This window comes from Scomber scombrus, chromosome 3, assembly GCF_963691925.1.
Source record: "Scomber scombrus chromosome 3, fScoSco1.1, whole genome shotgun sequence".
NCBI classification, from domain to species: Eukaryota; Metazoa; Chordata; class Actinopteri; order Scombriformes; family Scombridae; genus Scomber; species Scomber scombrus.
In genome coordinates this window covers 10,284,128-10,307,394 of record NC_084972.1, presented here as the reverse complement: position 1 = coordinate 10,307,394, position 23,267 = coordinate 10,284,128, and the positions used below count along the sequence as shown (strand labels likewise).

Genomic DNA, 23,267 nt, shown 5'->3' with positions numbered 1-23,267 from the left:
TGCATTCACCCTCAACCTCACTCAATGACAGCAAGAGGAAGTGGCATTGTGTGCATATTATTTTTAATAATAATAACAACAACACTCATCATCATGTCAAAAGAGGTCTGTCCTTTCAACTCATATGACCTCATTCAAACTTTAGATGCAGACTCTCTTTGTTGTCAACCCATCCATATTAAAGAACACATTTGGGATGAAATACTGTTTCTCAGGAGCCTGCGGTGCAACAGCTAAACAGGTAGTGCAATACTTAATATACACATCATAAAATGGAAGGACATTAACTGAACAAATGTGTGCATAGCATAACAGTGCAAAGAAAGAAGATTGTAGTGCAAAAACAATATAGACATAAAGCAGAAGAGTAGTGCAATGAAACTTAAAACAAGACACTAGTGTAAAAGGACAATGTCTACTTTTACTCTTTCAGCAGCAGGGAGTTTAAACAAAGTACATATTTCCATTACTCACTAAATATATAACAAATGAGTGACATCACTGGCAGAAATTAACACATTAATTTAGTTAGTTAAGTTTATTAACTTTATTTATTAACTCAGAATACTACTACTTCAACTACTACTGCTTATTACAACAACAACTACTACTACTACTACTACTACTACCACTACCTAATAATAATAATAATAATGATGATAATAATAATAATAATAATGATGATGAAACTCAAAGTGCTATAGTATTAATCTGAATATTAATCACTTTATTTGCCAACTGTACAACATACACAAGAAGTTAACTTGGTGATACAGCAAAGCTAAGCAAGAAATAACAGAATAAGACATAAAGACACTAAGATTAAGTAAAAATGACAGTAGAAGGTGAACTATAGTAAAGTAAAATAACCATAGATCGACAGATAAGTTAAGAAAAATAATATACAGCATAGAAAGTTAAGTAATAATGTATGCTACATCCTGGAAGGGCCGGTTGGGCCTATAGTAGAGATTGGATCCTCCCATTCAGTGTGTGTGTGTTAAAGTTCATGTGTGTGTGTGTGTGTGTGTGTGTGTGTGTGTGTGTGTGGGGGGGGGGGGGGTTCTAGGATGGGTTGTTGAGAAGAGTGATGGCCTTGATGGAGCAGGACTTGCGACCGGAGGGAAGTTTTCTGATGAGGCAGTCAGCCAGGTGTCATGGGTCCATCACTATGCTACTGGCCCACCTCCTGGTGCTGGCATCGTGCAGAACACTCACAGGCAAAGCCTTGGGTTGGTGTTGTGCTTTTAGTGTCTACAATAATGGTGGTGCCCAGAATGTGTGGCATGTAACAGGCAGGAGTCCGTCCCGTTCTGCATAACCCAGGTGCCAACAGGCCTGTTACATAACACTTCAAAGTGTTTCAGACTGTGTCAGGGTGAATTGAAAGTCAGAGGGAATGATTCAGACTATACTTAACCACCTGTAATTTCTTTGAAAAGTATATTCAGAGAAAAAGTACAATTTAACAAATATTGTCACTTGCTAACTGGCAATATAAATGAAATGTGTATTGTTTTTAATGGGATTCCCATGCTGGTTGACAGGTGGCCACTAAACACCAGTAAATCTAAATTAGCCTCTAAAAACATCAGTATTCTGAAAATGTTTTTATGTTAGTACTAAGCCATTACAATTACATAGTAGCTTATACTTTACTATAGTCCAACACTGTTTTTCAAATTATTTTGTTTTTTACAGCCAATGATATTTTCGAATATTTGTCATCATCATTGTACACTTAGAAGTTATGAACCAGTTGTGGGTTTATGGGACTACAGAAGTCTATTTTGAGTGCCTTTTGCAGACTTGATGGTGGATCTGAGTCAAGGCAAACTTTTTTGTCCACAAGAGAGCACTGCAGTTCATAATAATGCCTTCTAACATTCACCTGCCATTGACAGATCCGCTTGCACAAATTTTCAGCTTAGACTTGCAAAATTTACTTCAGACTTTTAGCTTAAAAATTATAATGGTATAAACTGCTCTGTGTAAGGCTGCTAAAATACCTAAATCCCTGAGAGGCTGTGGTGTATCTGCTTAAGGAAGTTCTGTGCAATTAAAACTTCTAATAAATTATTGCCAAAATAGGCTATACTGGACTTCCCTAAGTAAAACAAAAACCTACTTGTTACAACCATTTCAAATCTTGGGCCAAAATTATACCAAATATTTATTGTATAGTTATCGTGTCGCCTGATTTTAGGTTGAATAAAATTCTGTTAGTATATACCAGTATCAGATTTAAAACACATTAATCGCCTTCTTAACCCCACTACAGCCATTAATAAAAAAAACTTTAAAAAAATGCAACTGCAATTTGTTTTACATTTTATCAATGACAATACTATATGACTGGTCAAATAATGTGCTGTAGTAACACAGTGTGCACAGTGCAGTTACACATGTACTTTTCAAATCCTCTGTTTTTCAAGACTCAGCCCAACAACAACAAAAAGGTGTGTAGTTTATATGATCCACGATGCTTCATCGAGCATTTTAGGTTATCAGTGAGAATCCAGACTTCAAATTGTGCATCGCCACACCAACATGTCATCCAGTGCTCAAGTGGACTATCACTTTAATTTATCAAATAATAGGCAAAGAAAACAAATACACACCAAGTCATAAAATCACTTATATGCTACATTTTACTCTAAATTTCAGCATAAATAGTCAGTGTAAAACAAAAGCAACAACATTGTGATAAAAGAGTTCAGTGTTATATTTTCACCCCTCATCCTTTCTCTCTTTGAGTGATCAACATCTCGTTGATATGTTAAGTCCAATTCTATACTACAATAACAACTTTCCCCTGAAAAACACTGTCTTTGCCATGATGTTAAAAGCATCTGTTTCAGTTGTTGATGTTTGGATGTAACACCAACACAAAAAACTTGCTGATTAAAGGGAAGGTGCAAGGTTATTAAGGCACTGTTATGGGAACGCTGTGTCCTCGTCCTCACATGCATTTAAGGCTCCTGAGGGGTTCGATTTATGAAAGCGGCGTTGCTGGGTTCTGGTATAAAAACATGTAGGAGTCACACAGCAGCCTGCGCGTAAGTTCAGGAGCTTGGGAGGGGTTGGCACGAGCCAGCTCTTCCTCTGACTGGGACAGGAAGTCACCCAGCTCCGGACAAGCTCGAATCTCTGGAATGTTGTAGCCACTTTGATCGTCACCTGTAGGAAAAAGAGTGGCCTTCAGATAAGACATCAGCTGGAGAAGAGATAAAAACCAGTCACAGACGTCAGACTGTGTATTTATCTAACAATGTCTAGGCTGCATTATCAGAAAATAAGGCAGTCATGGGTAACCGCTCTATTGATAAACCCAAATAGGTCATTGTTTGCACGAACATTGGATTGAAATGACTTGTTTAGGAATTGTATTATGGTACTTATGAAAGAGAAGATTTCTTGCTCAAGATAAGAAACAACAAAAGTCAGTAAAACAAGCTGAAATCCATCTCACCGCATCTGTCTGCCATGCTGTCAAAGAAAATCCAAGAGTGGGGGTCAGGGCCGTATTTGACAAAGGACACATAGTGGCTGGTTTGAATACAGAGAACAGCAAACAGCTGCATCATGTGCCTGGGAACAGGTGCATCAGTGGGTACATCTGCTGGTACTGCGAGAGCTTTGGGGGAGTGACCCTGCCGTGAGGGATGAGTGTGCACCTTTAAAAAACATTTAACAAATGAAAAGGAAGCAGTCAGGTTTTTACTCCAAGTTAGGTCGATGGGACATTTGACAGTTTAAAAACAGCAGTTTAGCCTACCTGTGTGTTGCAGGTAGTGCAGTACTGTTTGATTCTCCCTGGCTGCAGTTTGCGATCTGGTAGACACTGGAGGCACTCGTGCTCTGCCAAATGCCCACAGACAAAGCATTCCCGAGGAGCTATGAGGCAAAGTAGTGAATCCATGAGCATCGTTATAGTCTTCACTGTAAAACACTGTATTTAAGAAGTATTCTATGAGCAAAATATGTGAGTTTATTCAGTGGTTATTATGTCAGTTCCTCACAGTAGTACAGCAGATCTGTGATGTCCAGCTCCATGGAGGGAATGATGTGAGAAAACATCTTATACTTGTTTCCAAATCTTGGCATCTGAACCATTAGACAGGATGGCATCTGAGAGGCAAATCAGGAATATTGTTACAGCACATGACTGCTCAGAAAAGGACTTTAAAACCAACAAGACCTTGTAACAGGAGCTCACCTCTTCAAACTTGAGGTCACATGACAGACAGGATGTATCCAGCAGCTGTTGGACAGTGGGCATCTGTACCATCTGCTCTTTTTCCAGAAAGATCTGAAAGGTGTAGGCACCCTGAGATGTTTCTCCTCTTGATCTAAGAGAAACTGATTTTCAGTGACTCAACTCAACACAGCAAAACACAAAAAACAGACAGGATATTTAATACTGGGCAGCTCAGCATCATACCTGAGCTTAAGGAGTGGCTCCACACGAAGCACCTTCTGAAAGAGGACGTTGATGAACTCTTCTGGGTCTGCAGTGAGGCAAGACCATTTTGAAATAAGAAATTATGCAGAATTGTGACAGCAAGCTTTAGTATTGCTATGTTGCTATGCCTAAAGACCTTCTATAAATATATATTTAACAATGCATGTTACATGATACACGTGTACCTTTTTCCTCTGTTCGGAATGTTTCGCAGCCGAGCTGTTTGCGGAAATTCATCACACTCTCAGCAGGCACAAAACCTTGTCTGTAATAAATACATTAGCTATCAATAAGCAAACACAATAATTCGAACACTGTAATAGCATACACCAATACAATCAACAGTAAACCCAAAGACACACCTACTTATGTAAGTAAGTTTTAGGCGTATGCACTTTTTACTTTGTTAGCTGGTGAATAAAGAGGACTCATATCATTAAAAACAAAGAACAAGATCGCCTGTTGAGATTATGTAAAATGTCATAATGTGCTTGTTTTGCAAACTAGATGATAATGCAAGCTGTAAAAATAAAGTCTTGAAGACGATTTTCATACCTGCGTAAACAGTTGACTATTCTTCTCAGAGTGCAAGTTAAGGGTTGTTCTCTGTCAGCAGGCTTCTGGCAGATATTATTCAGGGTCACAGATGAGCTGAACAGACTGAAGCGAGAGAAAGAAAAAAATAAATAAAGAAAAAAACAAACTTGTTTTATCAACTCAGCACTTGTCTGGATACAGTTCACCGAGCTCATTTTGTTGTACATGATCTTCTCTTGATAAAATTGCTTGAGACAATATTCAATTAAAGCAAATCAGAGCTGATGTTGCAACAGTGTGATACTTGATATTCGCATCCCCTGAATAGTGGTGAACTGGTTTTACCTGAAGAGTGTGGCATCAAGGTAACAGGAGTTGACGTGGCCCTGAATCCCTTTCATTCTTCCCACTAACAAAGACAAGGCCTCTGATTCAAGGACAGGTGGTGGATCCTCCTCTGACTCCTCAAATGGAGGAACTGAAGCAAAACACACAAAAACAGATGTTCATATTAAAAAAAGATTCAGCATTTTTAAAACACAAACTGCGTCATTGCACCGTTGACTTAGACACTTAGTATACTGCAGCACTCCTAACTGCGTTTTAACACTGTCTAACTGAGAGGCGTTCAGAAATAATCATTAACCTTCTTTTCAAATAGCAGAAAATTCCCAGGACTGTCAGACATGTTCACCTGAGAAAAAGTGTCACAGACTGCATTGTTTGAGGTTTTATTGAAGTTTGTCTTTGCTTAGGAATGACAGGTAATGGCAGGAATGAAAAACATCTATCTGTGCTTTACGCAGTTAAATAATAGTAGCACCCTGGTCACAAGTTCAGAATATGCAAAAACATCCTGCTCAGCGCTACAGTTTCATGCTGTATACTACACAGTACACCATAATTAAGAATAGATCATTTTAAATTGTCTCAAGTTAAAAGGACCAGTCCGTAGAATTTAGGGGGAATAATTGGCAGAAATGGAATATAATATTCATAGGTGAAATGGAAACTTATACCCTTATGTTATTGTCTTAAGATTATGTTGAACTTCCTTATATCCAAAAGCACATTGTAAGTCTTTGTCTTTCTGCTTCCCATGGGAAAATATAACCATCAGATACCATCAAAGGTGAGGTCACTGTAACTTCTACTCATTAGACAGAGGTAGAGAGGAGGAGTCCAGGGAGGAATGGCAGATAAAGATTCAGCCTTCAATAGCCTTAAGGGTAACGAATATGGGATGTTTGTAAGGCTATTGGTATTCAGTTGGTAGCAATCTGCAAACTCACCATGGTCCTTTAAGCTAAATGCTTAATTTCATCCTGTAAGAGTGAACTACAACACATAAAAAACAAATCATATGGAGCTTTTTTATATAGTTTTATCTAACATAAAAAAATATTTGTAATGTGTAAATTGTTGAATTGCTTGAGATGTGCGTTCCACTGAACTAGGAGAAGTGTCTAACCTGGAGAGGTTTCGGTGGGTTTGGGGGTCTTGCTTCCTGTAGAGGAGTTGAAAAACCTGCTATCAGGGCTGCACTTTGTGACAGGGACAAACAAAGCCCGGTTCCCTTTGCAGGTGAAATATCTCTGGCTTCCATACTTCCCATCAGAGCAGCCATTCACATCATAGTCCTGAAACAATGAGACACAAAACAGATATGTACTCCAGATACCCAAAACCAACAGAAAACTGGTTAAAATCAAATACAATGTTCTCACTCACCAATTCAATCCCAGCCCACTCATCAGTCTTTCCTGCAGGGACCCCCAGCCACCTGATGACCCCATACACTGTGATGCCTGAGCTTGACACCACCTCCACCATGGACCCCATCTCCAGAGACACATGAGGTGTGCTAGGACTCTGAATCTGAGCGACGCTCTGTTCTGTGTGGTTCTCTCTCGTTTGTCGTCCACGAGACCCAATATTTGGCATAGAGTTGATGCGCGTCACCGCTTTTCTGTTTAGACCTGCAGGGAGGTTTTGGAGGGTAGGGAAGTTCATAGTTAAAAAGTCATATCACATTTTTTTAAAGGCTTGTCACAAGTTACCTCATCAGATTGACCTCCAACTCACATGGCAAAGATCTACAAGCAAAGTATGTAGACAGCTCAGAGTGCAAAATGTACAAAAATGCAGGAGCATGTGATGAATCCACCGTTCTGCATTCCAGAGCAACAGGACCAGTTGTTCCAGTTGTGTACTGGGACCACTGGATCTGTATCGCCCTCTGAAAGTTTAAACTTTCAGTTTCCGAATTTCATTTGCTAATTGGAGGGGAGGGTGATGAAGATCTTGGTTTTTTGCTAGATGCTGAAATTTATGATTTAGTTGGATGAAATCAAGTTTCACCTGGTTGAAATGCTGCTCGTTGACTATGAAAGAGGCAAGTAAACTGTGACTTTGACCACATTACTTACCCCCACATTGGCCGTCTTTCCAGTGCAGTCCGAGGGGAACGGAGTAAGATGGGACCACTTGGACGACGTCTGCGGCACTGAACAGGGGCAGAGGAGCAGGTTTCTTGGATGACAAACTACATTCGCTGTCCTACAAGGAAGACAAAGACACACAACATGCCCTCAGATGGAGGCTACAGTACATATATAAAGCTCTTGTGCATGTGTACAGTCAAGACTCATGACATCGCGAGTTACGTATCGCTTTGACTGATAACTTGGTCGTTCTTTACTTCACGACATACAGATCACTGGAGATTATATGGTTCAGTGCTTTTCAAACTTTTTCATGTCAAGGAGCCCGAAACTTACACAAATTCCCCATCTGGTAAGACTTTTGCTTTAATGTTTTATTACTGAAAGTGTGTGAAACCCTTGATCAAACAGTCAAAATAGACTGCAATATTCATACATTCTGTTATGGTTTCATTATGGGAGGAATTATAGTGAAAATAAATGATTCCCCTTTTTGCTGGAGACCCCCAAGGGGAACCAGTGCCACTGATAGTTAATCTTCTCTGGATACATTTGTTTAAACTGAATAACTGCATGTGTCATTATTAGCTTCACAGACACCTGACAATGACAACGATGCCAAAAAAAATGATAAACCACACACAAACAACTTTACCCACCACTAATTCCACCTCGAAGCCAAGCATGTGCAGATCATCCTTATTCTCTTTCCTCCCAATCTGCATCAGGTTCTTCACCAGCGCGGGCAGGTGTCCTTTCTTGTGCCTCACAACCACCAGGTCGTCCTGAGACAGCTCGCAGATGGCGGTGAACAGCTGGGGGTTACACAGCAACTCCAGGCGCTTGCTTGCGGAGGAAACGTAGAGCAGTAGCTGGGCCTGGTGGCGGGTCAGAGGGTAGGTGTCCTCTCTCTTCACGATGCCTCCGCTCTTGGGGCTCCCCGAACTGCTGCCTCCGCCGTACATCAGCCCCATCAGCTCTCCACGCTGCGTCTCTGCCTCCACACGGCCAATACATCCCCGGCAGAAGCCTTTCCTCGACTTCCCGCGTATCACGATGAAAAACTTATCCATGACTAAAGTTTTGGTCTCCATTGAAAGCCGCTACGTAGAGTTTTGAAACAGGTAACAGAACCTGTAGATAATACACCAGGAGTTCATTACATTGTAGCTTTACTACATGTCCTTGCTAAAGCTACTTTGATACGAAGTTACGGAGAAAACAATAACACAAGAGTTTCCCGTTTAACAGCAAACATAATGACAGAAAACGTAGAAAAACAAACAATAACATAAAATAAAGTCATGAGTTCATACAAGAGCTAGCCCGGAAGAGGTTATGGGATACTCCACCTCTTTAAATAAACAAGCCGAGCTGTTTTATTAAACGCATTTCCAATGACTAACATTGTATAGTTTTAGTCGCTGAAAACACAAAAACACCGCTGGTTTACTCACTGTTTGTATCAGTCTAGAGCTGTTACTCCATGACCGTTAATTCCACTGGTGCTCGCATAAAACAAACGCAGAGGGGTAACTTAACTTCAGCAGTGACAGGTTTATCTCTTCCTCTTGGCTCCTTCTGAAAAGGTGAAACTATCCACATGCGTTTAAATACTGACCTGCATGCATGTGACCGACAACGCCCACACGCACATTTTCTCCGCCCCCGAAAATGTCCACTGAGCAATATTTCCGCCACTAAACAAGACCACCTGTGATAAATAAAACACTCAAGATATTCACTATGTTGTATTTCGAAGAAAAAAGGTTTTGTGACTCAACTATAGAATCAGAGTGTATGATATGCCAAGATGCATATTATTTATGGTGACATTTTTAAATCCATCTCATGACCTTTTACTCTTTATGAAAACAAGAAGTTATAATTTTCTGCCTATCTGGGTTTCATTTTAATCTTGACAAACACAGGAAGGTTCATCACATCCTAATGACAACTAATCATTGGAATATTACTCACCAGTAGCTGCAAAGAAACAGCGTCAACAGAAACTGAGCACACTGTTTAGAGTTACTAGAGTACGCTGTTCTGAGTGACATGTTTGTCTGCATCCAAACATGTGACACGTCCTCTCCTGTGATGCAGGTGGTATGCTTGTCTGACAGTATCTTGACTGCACATCAGCTTTATGTAATAGCCCTCATTTTCTCCAGCGGGCATGTACACAGTAGTCATATGTCCTCAACCTGTACCAAACCTGTGTCTGTTTTGCATCATTTATAAACACACTGAATATACATAAGGACTCAGAGGGTAGTCAAGGACTCGGAGGGTAGTCAGGTTTGATGAGTTTATTACTTTAAGTTTTAAGATCATTCATATGAGCAGAGATGTTGCCATTTCTCAACAGTTGAATTGCTTGGTTTGATTACAATCACACAAGGGCGGAACAAACTTTTTAAAATATGCAGACCATCAAACTTTACATTATACAACAGCTTATTCAGATTTCACCATTTAATTTCACACACCTTGCTTGGAAATGTCTATCAAATTCATGAGAACATCCAACATTATTAAGCTATTATTTAGATAACTGAGGTACAGGTAAGGCCTTGATGATATCTTTGTTCCTGAAGATCCCCTGGACAGCAGTGCTTGTCTTCACTTTTTGACCCATCTCTTCTGGAAACTCAGCTGATGAGGCAGTTTGGGAAAACGTAATTTACTAACATGAAATAAAATGACTAACGCGATGAGAACAAAACAACAGGCAAAGGTCAGCTCTTGACCTCTGTGTCATACACGTACTCACACACAGAGAGAAGTCTGTTTGGTTGAAGTCTGGAATGGAGTCTTCTCAGGGAGACGCTGTCATTTTTCTCTTTAGAGTCAGACAGCAAACTTATCAACACCTAAAGCAGACAAAAAGTATAAATGATACATTTTTCTGTATTTTTTACTCATAACACCATCCACTGAATAAGAATCTAACTCATTTTATAAAGACAGTGAATCAGACCTGTGTAATCATGCTCAAACTGTTTCTGTCTGAGCCGCTTACTGCCATGTAGATCCCACATTTTTGCTGGGCCGGCACCACTATTATGGGCATGAGAGTCGATAGGGGCCTCTTCCCAGGCTGGACTCCGTTTCTCTACACAAATTGTAATCAGAGAGAAATAGTTAAAACAATTTTTTTTTTTAACTCAATGGTTTTATTGGGTAATATTTCTCATGGTAAAGCACCTGGTTGGTTTGGACTTGCCCTCTGGTTTTGTTCAGCCAGGAGAAATCAAGGATGAGGCTGTTTAGAATAACGCCCGACTGCGTCATGATTCTGCTCCCGAATGGTCGGCTCAGAGAGCTGCAAGATCACATAGACAAGAGACACGATGAAAGATTGTCAGTCAGCGTCCCCAGCAGCACATACCACACATACATATGCTCCAACTTTGATCTCTAAGGTCAGACTGTAGGCAGTGCGATTACCAAGATCTTCACCTGGCCACTGACACAACAAGGTCATCCGGTCCCATTACCACTACCTGTCCAGCCACCTGCTCAGTCTGGAGAGAGGGGACAGCGGAGGAGTAGCGTTTAGGGAGAGATGCTTTGGAATGATTGATCCTCTGTCGAAGCACGTCAGCATGACTCTTACTTTCAGCAAGAGAAGAGATAAAATCAACAAGAAGTTCACTGAATCACTTCAGCTAGATTAGTTAGTTTGGTGCTATGTTGGTCAGTTATGACATAAAAATCATGAAATCATGCAATGCTTGGAGAAACATTGTTATTATGACTTTAACAGCTTAATTAGAGCTGAAACAACAAGGTGATAAAACAATTAGATGATTGACAGAAAATTATTTTGACAATCATTTCATGATTTCAGGTATTTTAAGAAAATAAGCTTAATATTCTCATGCAATGTCCCAATCAGATGCTTGGTCAGATATGATTGTAAACTGAATGTTGCTGAGTTTTAGACTGTTGGTTGGATAAGACAAGACATTTGAAGACATCCCTGTATAATGGAGATGTTTTACTATTGTTTGATATTTAAAGGAAAAAGCAATTCATTGATTTATTAATAATATATTCAGATTAATCAACAAGAATAAAATAAATGTTGCAGCCTTAATCACAATGATGATATCATTTACCTCAGTATATCAAAGAGAAGCTCCCTGGCTGAAGAGTTAAATTTAGAGTCACCCAAACTCCTTGCCATAGCCAGAGATGCTTTCAGAGCCTTTATAGGGAGGATAAAAAAGCTGTTTTACTTGGGAGAACTTTTCAACTAGTCCATAATAAACATGAAACCTTATGTTATTAAGGTTCACAGTTCAGTACCTCAGTGGTCTGGTGGTATGTTTGATTTTCTGTGTTATTCGTCTCACTGAGATGGAACCGCTCTAAAAGGCTGAGAGCCAAAACCAACACTGCCCCAACAGATGGGGGATGAGGAACTTTAATTATAAACTCTAAGACAAAGGTAAAAAAGTAGATGAAGGTATGAAGAATCCAGACACATTTCTTCAGTCAAATAAAGTTTAGTCTTCTCTTTACCGTTAAACAGAACCTCCACTGGTTGCTCCACTTGTACTCTGTAGTTAGTGATGTCCTCTCTGCTCAAGACCCCTCCGCTGGCTCGCACCTTTATATGAAAACACTGAAATTGATGAAAGATGATCCCAGACTAAACACGATTTTCACACTATAATTTTGCCCACGACATGGGTATGTTCATTCACCTCATCCTCCATCTCTTGTGATAAGTTTCCATTGTAGAAGTTCAACAGGCCAGCTTCCAAGACTCCAGCCAGGCCAGGCATCCTCAGAAATGAACCAGGACGCAGAGCGCGGCCCTCTGGGAGGAACACGGTCCTGAAACGTTGCATTACCTTTTTACCTTTTACTTTCAATATTGCCTCAGCTGTAGAAGAAGACAATTGAGTCACACATGGCCATATTGTCTTCAGGTGACATCATATGGTTATATTGTGAGAAAGTGAGAAATTGTAGAGGGATGGTTTGACTCACCGAGACTGTGAGACACATTGAAACCCTCTCTGGCTACATTGGCTGCTCTGGTGACCACATCCTTCCAAGATAAACTGTGGTGATTTTGTGATGAAACATGTTCAACTTAAAAAAAAGAAAGGTAGAAAAAAACAACAGAGCAAATTTGACTTTATCTAACCATTTTTACCTTCCATACAGCCTGTGAGCTTGATGTAACCCTCTCAGCATACCTGGCACTCCTACTTGCAGACCTGCCTGAACAGATGAAGACCGATTATAAGCCTCTTCATGCAAAATTATAAAATCAAAAATGTAATGGTATAGTACCTTCAGCTCTGAGCCATTTTGCAGCATTTCTTCTTTGAGTGTTGTTGGTGCAGTTCCCAGGAAATTTATCAACCTGGTTTTATTGCTATGGATGTCATGAACCATCATCACCCCTCCTCTACAGAGAGGGGATGAGCAAAAGATGAATTCATGATCAGACATGTGAGTATATTTTACAGCAAGCAAATCAAAAATAAGTCAGTCACATACCCACCAATACCTGACACATGTGGATGGACAACACCCAAACACAGAGTGGCGGCGATGGCTGCATCCACACTGGAGCCGTGATCACGAAGGACTCTCTGGCCGAGTGCCGTGCAGCGTTCATGATCTGACACCAGTACACCTTTTATGAAGACCTGAGAAGCCCCAGTAATGAAGACCAGTAAAGCAGCAGTGATTTAACTTACACAGTTACAGTATAAGGCACGACATACCAAACTTTCCCCTAGATAAATTTGCAGGATCAAAGCAATGGTCACTCCAGTGGCAAAGATGATAGATGCAGCATAAACACATATCAGAGTGTTCTGACTGGAGGAATCCTTGTTTGTGTCTTTGAGGAAGTCTTTGTCATACAAATCCGAGCTACCAGAGGCCAGCTGTTTCAGAGGGATCTCTTTTGGGAGGTGGCTGAGATCTGTGGCATGAGCAACAAAAACATTTTAAACTGTGAGTTCAGCAAAACTGTGGTGGATTTGCACACCAAAATGTTGATATATTGGTTAAAGTCTAGCTCCTCAGGACTTAGAGATCAGGCCTATTTTCTCCCTTCATACCTGATCAGGTGAGTTACAGCTACCATATTGCAAATTAGGAACATGGCAGGTATAAATCAGTAGTAGAGAAGTACAGCTTCATCTTGTGGGCTGAGAACTAAAATTGAGAACTGTATCTTTACACTATACCTGTATCCTCCCCATGTTTTTTGTTTGATTCACAGGTGAAGTCACTTGGTGATAAGCCATCAGCTGACTGAGATGAACCACCAAAACTTTTGTAACTTTTCAATGTTAACTGCTTGTTAAGTTTTGTGTCAGAAGAAACTTCCATGCTCTCTTCCTTCAACACACCACACTAAGATGATATCAGGCTTCCTCATTGCACAATCTGCACCCTTCACTTTAACACAGCTGGTGCAATTACCTCCCAATCAATGAGATCTCAACATTTGCACCCGTCAAACAGTGAGCAGTTCAATGTCATTTGGACATTTAAATTCCTCCAATAAATAAAACACAAGCTGCAATGTCATCATTTTATTGCTGTATAAAAATGTTTTATACCAAGTACATACAGATAAAAGCATGTCGGTTCACAAATCACATCACTTCCCTCTGCTCCAAAAATGTTTGAGGATTCACTTTGCATAGGCTGTACTTTCTGTGTTCACTCAGAACATGATGTGTATAAACTTACATGTACACAACAAACAAAACATAGTGTATCTCATTTCATGAGGTTATAACGTAGCTGCCTATTAACTGACAACAGTTGTCAAGTGTTCTAATGGATTACATCAAGATTACATGTATACATAATTATTATTACATGTATAGATTATAACTGCACAAGGGTACAAATATGTAAAAACAGAATAGTGCTTCTCTTGTCAACTCAGAGACAGTTGTGTGTTAAATATGTATGATGTGTGGTGGTTGTGCAAGCCAGAACTTCAGTGGCTGAGGTTGCGATGCCCTGGCTGCTGGAGGTGGAAGGACGGATGTTGGACTCCTTGACAAACACGGTTCTGGCGCTGAATGGCGTTACGGGACATGTGGTGCCGGCCTGCACAGGACTTAGCCTTCTGGGCAGAGGTTAACTGTGTCACTTCTGACAAAGTTTTAGGCTGAGAAACAAGGCCAGCGATGGCTGGACTGTTACTGGTGGCACTGTTGGTTTGAAATGTGGGCTCTGGATCTGTCGCACTGGATAGAAACACAAGCAAGTATGTGAAACATTCAAGTGTTGATAACCTCCAGAGCCAGTATGCATCAACATATGTTTATGTGAAGTTAAACAGTTGGAATAAAGTCATGAACTAGTTTTACACAAGTTTACAGTAGCATACAGAACAATAAATGGTGTTTTTCAAATTGAATATGATAATTGCTTCTTGATGTTTAAACTCTGCCCATGGCAAAACATTCACTGTTTCTCTTGTTCCCTCACCTGGTATCAGCTTCCAGTTTTGTATCAGTGTCTACATAAAGAGCAGAGTTTGATGGTTGGATATTTGGACCCTCTGCATCCTGGTTCTCTGCTGTGTGGAGACATAATTGGAGCTTTGTTATGATTTTGTTGACATGATTTGGGAGTCATTCACAACACAATATATTGTCTTTATTTGGAATCACACTGACTAGTAAAATACCAGTTCTCTGGCTACATGAGAACAAGAGTCTAGTGTTAATGCAGTTAACATTAATGTGTTTACTCAACATGCTTTTGCATAAAAAACTGGATTTATGATCACTGTGATATTAATTTTAACCATACTGCCAGCTGACTTCTTTGTCAAGAAGCTCTGCTCACCAAAAAACACTAAAATATGTCCACTTAAGTTTATAACAATGCATATTTTGTGAATAATTTTGTGGCGTAAAGAGCACATACACAGTGGCTACATGACCAACCTTGATGATTGACAACAAGCCAACCTTCTTCCACCACTTCTCCAGACTTCACATCTTCAGGGGTCTCCACCTCTCCCCCGAAAAGCAGACGAGTGATCATTCTGAACATTACTGCTTTCTCTTTGTCTCCTCTTGAGGTGTTTGTCTTTGTTGTTGTTCCTGTTTTCCTTCCCTTCTTTATTCAGCAGGAAGCTCAGGTGTGTTGTAGCTGCAGACAAGAAGAAATACACACAACTGTCATATGCATGTTCACAGAGCATGTCTGCTATCTCTAATCCCTCTTTAACTTTTTTACAGTGGGTCATGACATGAGACCCTTCCTTCATTATTATTTTTCAAAATTCAAAGTTTTGTCAGATGACTGGGATGTCCAATGAAACGTCTTCCAGTGCAGTAGTTTGAATAATGATGCCCACTCCCCCAGAATTTCATTGTTAGGGTCCATCTGTTTCTGGATACATGGGGGAGGGGCTCCTTTTATCAAACATCTTGTTAAGTGCAAAGGCTGCTCTGCACCTTTCCATGGATTGCGATGTCTCCGTGCAGCCATTGCATTTAGTTTATAACTGACATTGCATTGTTTCCTGTAGTGCACATTAACTGTAACTGTGGTATAATATCAGTAGTATACACTTGTGTTTTCACTTAAGGTCGTGCATGAGATATATATCACATAAATTATGGAAGAAATAATGGCATTGAAACACCACTGTCTGCAGGCTGTTGTTGAATCAACCTTGGCTCACTGATCACAGTGTTAATGTGGTAAATGGTAAAGGTAATCGCTTGTTTTATCCTCCACAGCTGCAGCCAAACCAAGTTGTAACAACCACTTGCAGCCAACAGTACTTATGTCGAGCCAACAAATATGTTACTAATAGAAAAATATCGTCTACAGTGATGTTGTCGCCTGTTTATTGTCTAATGGTGGTGTATTTCTGTAAATGAGCTCTGCCGTTTGCTTACCTGCCGTTAGTGTTTTCTCACTTTGACTCGCAGACCATTGTGTCAATTAAGGAAAATATCAACTATTTTACAATGATTCATAAGTCTCTGGAAGCCTGTAAGTGTCACATCCAGCAAGAAGACGTTGTTTTTGTATTTCAAATTTCCAACTGATCACAGACAACAGAGGACCCTCCCACCAGGAATAAACCGACCAATCAGAGGCCGCAGACGCTCCCTGCGCGTTCATTCGAGTCTCGTCAAAGAGCACACTGCTGTGAAGATGATTCCCCTCCTGCTTCATGTTGTAGGTCACTCGTGTCCGCTCTTTGTCCTGCTCACAGAACTGCAACATTAATTAATAAGCACAGGAACACAGCCAACAGCAAAATACTCTTTATCGCAGCCATTGTTAGAAACATGGATCAAGAAAAAGAAAGCAGACAGTCCTGTTCATTGGGTGACTTCACTGAGATTGGATGGTTTAGTAGCCCAATATAGCTACTACATTTGTACATGTGAATGGAAGGCATGTGTGTCTCAGGTCAGCGGCTATGGATAAAATACGACTGTATTAATGGTACCACAGCATTTAAATTGGACTGAATTACACAAAAAACAGTTTTTTTTTCTCCTGAGAAGGATTTATGATCTCCAAGATCTGTCCTCTTCAGCTATCACACCAAATTTGAATGACTTTTACTAATAATAGTCTATTTATTTGTACATGTGCATGCAATGTGCGTGTGTGTCTCAGGTCAGCAGCTCTGGATAAAAATGAGTGTAGCTAACGTTACTGTATTGATGGAACCACAAAACCCCTTTACAGAAACGTGTCAGTGGTATGATGAGAATAAATGGTGTCAAAGTTCTCTATTTTCTTCATTTAAACTCTAGCAGGCAGTGCTTCAGTCTGAATATAAAAGATGCTTTGTGAGGGAGTCTTAAAATGTCCAAGGTGATGGGTCACAAGATGAATTGGCACTTATAATTTAAATTGATTATATGATTAAAGCAAAAATGTCAATTCAAACACATTTTTTTGAGGTGATTGTGCATATTAACGCTTAGATTTGTGGACAATTAACCGTTGTGCTAAATTAACTAATTAATGGTGTGCATTCTAAGACATCAGTCAAAGAAATTTTACTTTTTTGACATTGAAATAAGCATTATATAGCCATGAAGTTTGCCCTCATTTTGGTGTTGTACGCTGTACAGATGGCACGTGGCCAGTTTACCCGAAGCATTTAAAGGCATCAAAGATTTCCCTTAGACTGGACTGGATTACACACAAAAAAGGAAGCTTTTTTCCTAAGAAGGACTGATGATCTCTCAGCATCAGTCCCCTGAAGCCATCACACTAAATTTGCCCACATGCGCACAGTTCAGTCTTTATCCCAGCGATATCCCTGCAGGATAGTGTAGGCAGGCTTGTTTGTGAAGCACAATGGCGAGTTTATATTGATCTATTACTGAGTCATACTAACACTGTTCTTCATGACCTTTTTTTGTTTTGTTTTATATAGGCCTATAGCATATAGTGACGTGTTATAATGAGTGTATGTACAGTAAAAATATATCTTTGTTCTGGAGGCAAATAATGTGGACAACAAAGAGGACATTATAATTTCTTTTCATGCGCCTTTCTCATCGTTTGATGCAGCTCAGTAGGTCATATTTGGAGTTGACATTTGTAAGAAAATATTTTTGTTGTTGCTTTCAAACGATTTAAAGAGCAATAAGTCCCATTGAACAGAATAAACTGAAACACACACCTCTGTCAGACACAGTTTGACACAGAATTCAAATCAACTTCACAGGTGACATAATTTAGGATATATATAAATGCAGATTAGCAGAATCAGATCGATGCACTGAATAGTTAAACCTCTGTATTATAGCGTCACCTGGTGTTAATTGGCATGAAGTTGTTATATTTAATTACTACTTTCCTCCAAAAGATGGTGCAGTTGCTCCACTGAGGTTGTTACACCGTTAAGCGCCACAACTGGGACAGGCTGTGATTTAATTTAGGTTATAGGTGAAGCAAGTGCTTCATTTACAATAATGAAGTGTAGCAGGTCTGATGAAACCGACAACACCAAATTACAATGAATACAGTTAACATGTCAGAACAATTCATCTACCAACTTAGAAAAGAGATTACTCACTATACAGTACAGTTTCTAAAACATAAATATAATGAGAATGACCATTAAGCAGACATATAACGCACATTGGCAATGTTTTATGTTTATAGTCTCTCGTCCCCAAATTCACCAATGAGGTAAAAAATAAATGGAATAAAATCAGTTAATGGACACCCAAAGGCATGCAGATTAGGTCAACTGGAGACTTTAAATTGTTCATGTTAGAATTGGTTTGAGTGTGACCGTGTCTGTCTCTGCACTCAGACTGGCTGTCCAGGGCGCATGGATGGATGCTTCTCAGCACATATTATAAAACACATAAAGTCCTTACATTCTTCAAACAACTACAGTGCGTAAAAGAGAATCCAACTGGCTTTAGAAATGGAAAATCATTTTAATTATTGGCAAGGTACATATTAACATAATTGGACCACACAGTGCCACGGTGTGTGGTTATAGTTCACGACACTCAGGCGGTCATTTACATACAATCATTAGAATGACTGCTATAGTTCCTTCGCCCTTTTCTTGTCAGCAGGTCAACACCGCTGGATTCATGTCTGTAAACGCTGTAAGGCTAATGTTTTTGTTGTTGTGAAGTGTCTGAGCATGAAGGCTTCTTCCAGAGCAGTGATATGGGAGGTGGGGAGGGCCCTCGGGGCGAGCACACCCCTACCGCCTGTGTCAGAGTATTTCAGAACAGAGGCAAGCATTTAGTCATTCTGCATGAAAGCTGCACATTCAGTTGTCTGCTGAAGTCCACTCTAACTTGTGGACTACAGGAGGATATTTCTCTGTTTCTGCGGATCCGAGGACCAAGATTTATTTTACTGTTTTTTTCTTCTTCTAAACTGTGCGTCGTGATCACAGGATACTTTTACGCACAGTTACTCAACGCTCAAAAAGGACAATGCCTCGATCCTTCTTGGTCAAAAAGTACTTCGCTAAACAAAAGCCAAACTACAGTGAACTGGAATGTCAGAATGGTGAGTTATGAAGCTTCTTTTTTTTTAGACTTTGAATTATGAAAGCATTTCTTACATAAATGCGCAAACTTGATAGACAACTGTTTTCACAAGTTTAGTTAGTGTTAGAAATGTAAAAGTATTTTTTGTGTTTGCGCTTGTTGCGTGTGGTTCAAATACAAATCCAGTTACTCCCCGATCAAGTTGGGGCCCGTTAGATGCACTTTCCCCCCTTTCTGCAACCAGACAGAGCTCCATTCATGTTACAAGCCCTTGTGAATACGTGGGAGGAAACGGCCCATGAAGCCTTCCCATGGCTCCAGCTTTATGCTCAGTTAATGCTGATGGAAAAACAAGAATCTATAATCAAAACAAATACACACCGAATAGGTGGAACTGATGAAAGCATAAATATGAAATCATTAGTTTGTTCTGTGTCCTTCCATTGTTTTGATAACTTTTATTATTACAATGTCTGTTATTATCTGATTGTATTTGAACCACTCCTCTCTTCTTTCTCAGATGCTTCACTGGAGAGATATTCTCTTGCTGAGCTCACATCAGGGGTCAACACCTCCACTGCCACCTGCTTCACAACAGGCCTGTTGTGGGACTTAAGTGTCCTGCCCGCCCTCTACCTGTCCACCTCCCAAACAGAGCCCTCTGCCACCCCAGGCCCCCTGGACCTCAGCTCCCCGTCCAGCCTCAGTAGCAGTGCCAGCAGTAGTGGAGAGGAGGATGAAGGGCGCACATCGGACCCCCCTAGCCCGGAACCTGTACACACGTATGCCCCTCGTCAGCGGATGAAATGCACCGGCGTTATGGCCCACGTCAGTCCCCCAGAGGAAGAGGAGGAGAGGGAGGCCCCGGTCACAGCAGCCAGGCCAGCCTTCCTCTGCAAACACTGCCCCAAAGAGTACACCAGCCTAGGGGCTCTGAAGATGCACATCCGCTCACACACCCTGCCCTGTGTGTGTACCACATGTGGAAAGGCTTTCTCCAGGCCATGGCTGCTGCGCGGCCACATCCGCACACACACAGGTAAGATCCATATGTAAAGATACACAACAACATTACACATCTTTACTCATCTAGTGACTCTCCACCTGATTCATATGTGAAAAAATCAGTGTTTGTATTGTTGTTAAATGGTAGACCTGCATTTGAGTTACTGTCATCGTGAGTCATCAGTTCACTCCTACATCATCTGGGCTGTGAAGTGAGGGAGCAGGATATCCATGACAATCAGTATGATGAGCTCAACACTTGATCAGCAGACATTATCACAAAGGGAAGCCCTCTGTAGACGTTGAACTCATTGATCACTCATTGTGTTTAATATCCAAGTAACAATGACACACTGGCTGGTTATCTTATCATGGCTTCTGGGCAAGACAACAGAATAGGGACACATGAGTGACAAAAGGTTTGAAGAATGCCTGAAGGCTCTTGGCTATCACTAAGCACTTAGTACCTGCAGCAACTTGTTACCGTGCTAATCTCATTTGGCTCTGATTGAATCATGCTAATTCAGTCAGGCTCTGACCCCACCAGCCTGCCATGTGCTTCTTCATTATCTACAGAATGTGTGTTTGTGTGAGAGAGAGAGAGAGAGAGAGAGAGAGAGAGAGAGAGAGAGAGAGAGAGAGAGAGAGAGAGAGAGAGAGAGAGAGAGAGAGAGAGAGAGAGAGAGAGAGAGAGAGAGAGAGAGAGAGAGAGAGAGAGAGAGAGAGAGAGAGAGAGAGACAGATGTTAATAGAAAGCTCTTGTGAACTTAGAGAAGCCTAACTGTTGTCACTGCATGAGGATGTTTGTTAGCAGCACCTGCTAAAGGCTAGAGCTACAGCAAAAGGGACCATATAACATGTGTTTGCTCCCTTTTTTTTTTGTCCAGGTGAGCGCCCATTCTCCTGCCCCCACTGCAACCGGGCCTTCGCTGACCGCTCTAACCTGCGAGCTCATCTGCAGACCCATGCCGAGGTGAAGAAGTACCAGTGTGGCGTCTGCTCTCGCACCTTCAGCCGCATGTCATTGCTGCAGAAACACAGCTCCTCAGGGTGCTGCTCGGCCACGGTGTGAGACGCCACAATGAGAGAGACAGAGGGACCCACTCAGAGCTCAGGGCAGTGGAGGGCTAGTGGCCATGGAGAGAGGGTCTACATAAGCCCAGCTGGCCTGTTGATGACCTGTAAGGCTACACAGAGCATGAAATGGCCCACTTTAAGAGACCTGGAGAGTATCAAGCCTCATTATGGATCTGAATTTAATACTTTTAGCCTCTCTGCTCTGTGAAAAAAACAACAGAAGAGCAGATTGTTTTTTCTTTTTTTTTATTCTTGAGGCTGTTGGACCAAATCTGAACTGAGCAATGCTGACAATCACTTGATATCAGCCCATTTGTTGCTATTGTGCCCATTCCAAAGCCAAATATGTAGTGAACTCATTGGGGTAAGAGGTGTTCTTTCCTTTCTCTGTCCTGGTGCCGGCCAGCTCAGGATCATGGCCTAGACACAGCTGCTGAGAGGTAGGGGTGCGTGGGTGGAATAAATCTCTCAGCGTGCCTCAAAACACACTCACACACACACACTCATACACACACACACACAAAAGCAAATGCACACACAGCTGTCCCTGGTACTGTGGTGTAGATAGACGAGGTGCTAACAGGTGCTACAGCCATGACCTTCGCTGGTTGATAGCAGGTGACTTCCACTGCCCTTGGTTTGCTTAAGAAAAAAGAGGAAGTATGTCATCGCAAAAGAATGGCATCAGTTAGTGTTTTTTCACCAGTGGGGATCATTTTAAGCCTCTATTTTGACTACATCCAAACCTTCTCTTTAATCTGATGAGTTTCAGAGATAGGGAAAGCCGTTCTGTCTGTTATTTTTCCAAAGAAACTTCACTTTGCAGCACCACTGCAAGATGGATGACAATGCAAGCCATGCACTCAAGGTTACCACAGTGTTAATAATACCAGCCAAAGCCATATTTTGTAAGTGAAATTAATTTGTGACTTGAAATTGTACCAAAAATGTGCCTTTTTTACCTCAGTATGTATTTGTGGCTTTTTTAAAATCTATGATTGCAGTATTAGTAGAAATTAGAACCAAATAGTTTGAAATGCAAGAAGGCTGGGACCAAAGATTTTAAACGTTTACACCATGGTGGCATGGTTGCCTAATATGTGATCAGAACCCTGTAAATGGACAGTACAAAGATGAATTTTTAACTTTCCTAAACATTTTATGGCAGTGTTTTATAGTGCAATGTGCAAATGATGTGTTATTTCAATTTTGTACCATGCTTGTGTGTTCACTCCTATTTCTTGTCTGTCATAACTGATAAAATTTTCATTCAATAAAGTAATTTATGTTTATTAAAACTTGTTTTTTTTGCCTTGGCATACACTTAAAATTGAGCGTGGGCAGTTTAATCTCTTCTCAGATATGATGTGGAAATGGGCACAGTTGATACGTTGGTTATAAAAGGCCTGTTTGATCATTAACTTGTAGATTTCTGTCAGCATCTTGATATTAGATGTGGCAAGTGAAAAGACCAGTGCAGTTAAGCCAAAGCGCAGATGTGCAGGTGAACACACTGCATGATGGACGGCAACAACTGAATGCACCTGCTTTCAGTTTCCACCTGCCATCTACTTCTCACTGTCACTGTGCAAACACGGCTGCACATGTGAATGTGTGTCTACAGTTTGAAAGAGAATTTGAGGGGAATGTCGACTTCTGTTTCTAATCAATTCCAAGATTTAGCATGAATTCATACATGCTCGCTAGGGGCCTTGAAAT

At 40.8% G+C, this 23,267-nt stretch overlaps 3 protein-coding genes across 3 annotated transcripts; 1 reads left to right on the top strand and 2 right to left on the bottom strand.

Annotated features, from left to right (window-relative positions):
* Window positions 1-2,392: 2,392 nt before the first annotated feature.
* Window positions 2,393-9,000, bottom strand: cyldb (cylindromatosis (turban tumor syndrome), b). The gene is made up of 14 exons (XM_062416033.1): window positions 8,904-9,000; window positions 8,106-8,580; window positions 7,432-7,561; window positions 6,734-6,981; window positions 6,474-6,642; window positions 5,348-5,480; window positions 5,021-5,125; window positions 4,651-4,730; window positions 4,445-4,511; window positions 4,220-4,352; window positions 4,023-4,131; window positions 3,779-3,897; window positions 3,473-3,677; window positions 2,393-3,180 (listed from the first exon to the last, which is right to left on the bottom strand). The coding sequence occupies exons 2-14, from the start codon at window positions 8,538-8,540 to the stop codon at window positions 2,996-2,998; spliced, it is 2,118 nt and encodes a 705-aa protein (XP_062272017.1). The 5' UTR covers window positions 8,541-8,580; window positions 8,904-9,000; the 3' UTR covers window positions 2,393-2,995.
* A 991-nt stretch (window positions 9,001-9,991) lies between these two features.
* LOC134003352 (glutathione hydrolase 7-like) lies at window positions 9,992-13,570 on the bottom strand. Its single transcript, XM_062442523.1, has 15 exons — window positions 13,545-13,570; window positions 13,203-13,398; window positions 12,973-13,124; window positions 12,763-12,880; window positions 12,623-12,690; window positions 12,454-12,527; window positions 12,165-12,346; window positions 11,980-12,067; window positions 11,764-11,894; window positions 11,574-11,662; window positions 10,912-11,067; window positions 10,657-10,774; window positions 10,430-10,564; window positions 10,223-10,322; window positions 9,992-10,104 (listed from the first exon to the last, which is right to left on the bottom strand). Exons 1-15 carry the CDS (start codon window positions 13,568-13,570, stop codon window positions 9,992-9,994), a joined length of 1,746 nt encoding a protein of 581 aa, XP_062298507.1.
* Window positions 13,571-19,249: 5,679 nt separating this feature from the next.
* snai1a (snail family zinc finger 1a) lies at window positions 19,250-22,810 on the top strand. Its single transcript, XM_062415847.1, has 3 exons — window positions 19,250-19,485; window positions 19,987-20,505; window positions 21,359-22,810. The coding sequence occupies exons 1-3, from the start codon at window positions 19,410-19,412 to the stop codon at window positions 21,541-21,543; spliced, it is 780 nt and encodes a 259-aa protein (XP_062271831.1). The 5' UTR covers window positions 19,250-19,409; the 3' UTR covers window positions 21,544-22,810.
* Window positions 22,811-23,267: the final 457 nt, after the last annotated feature.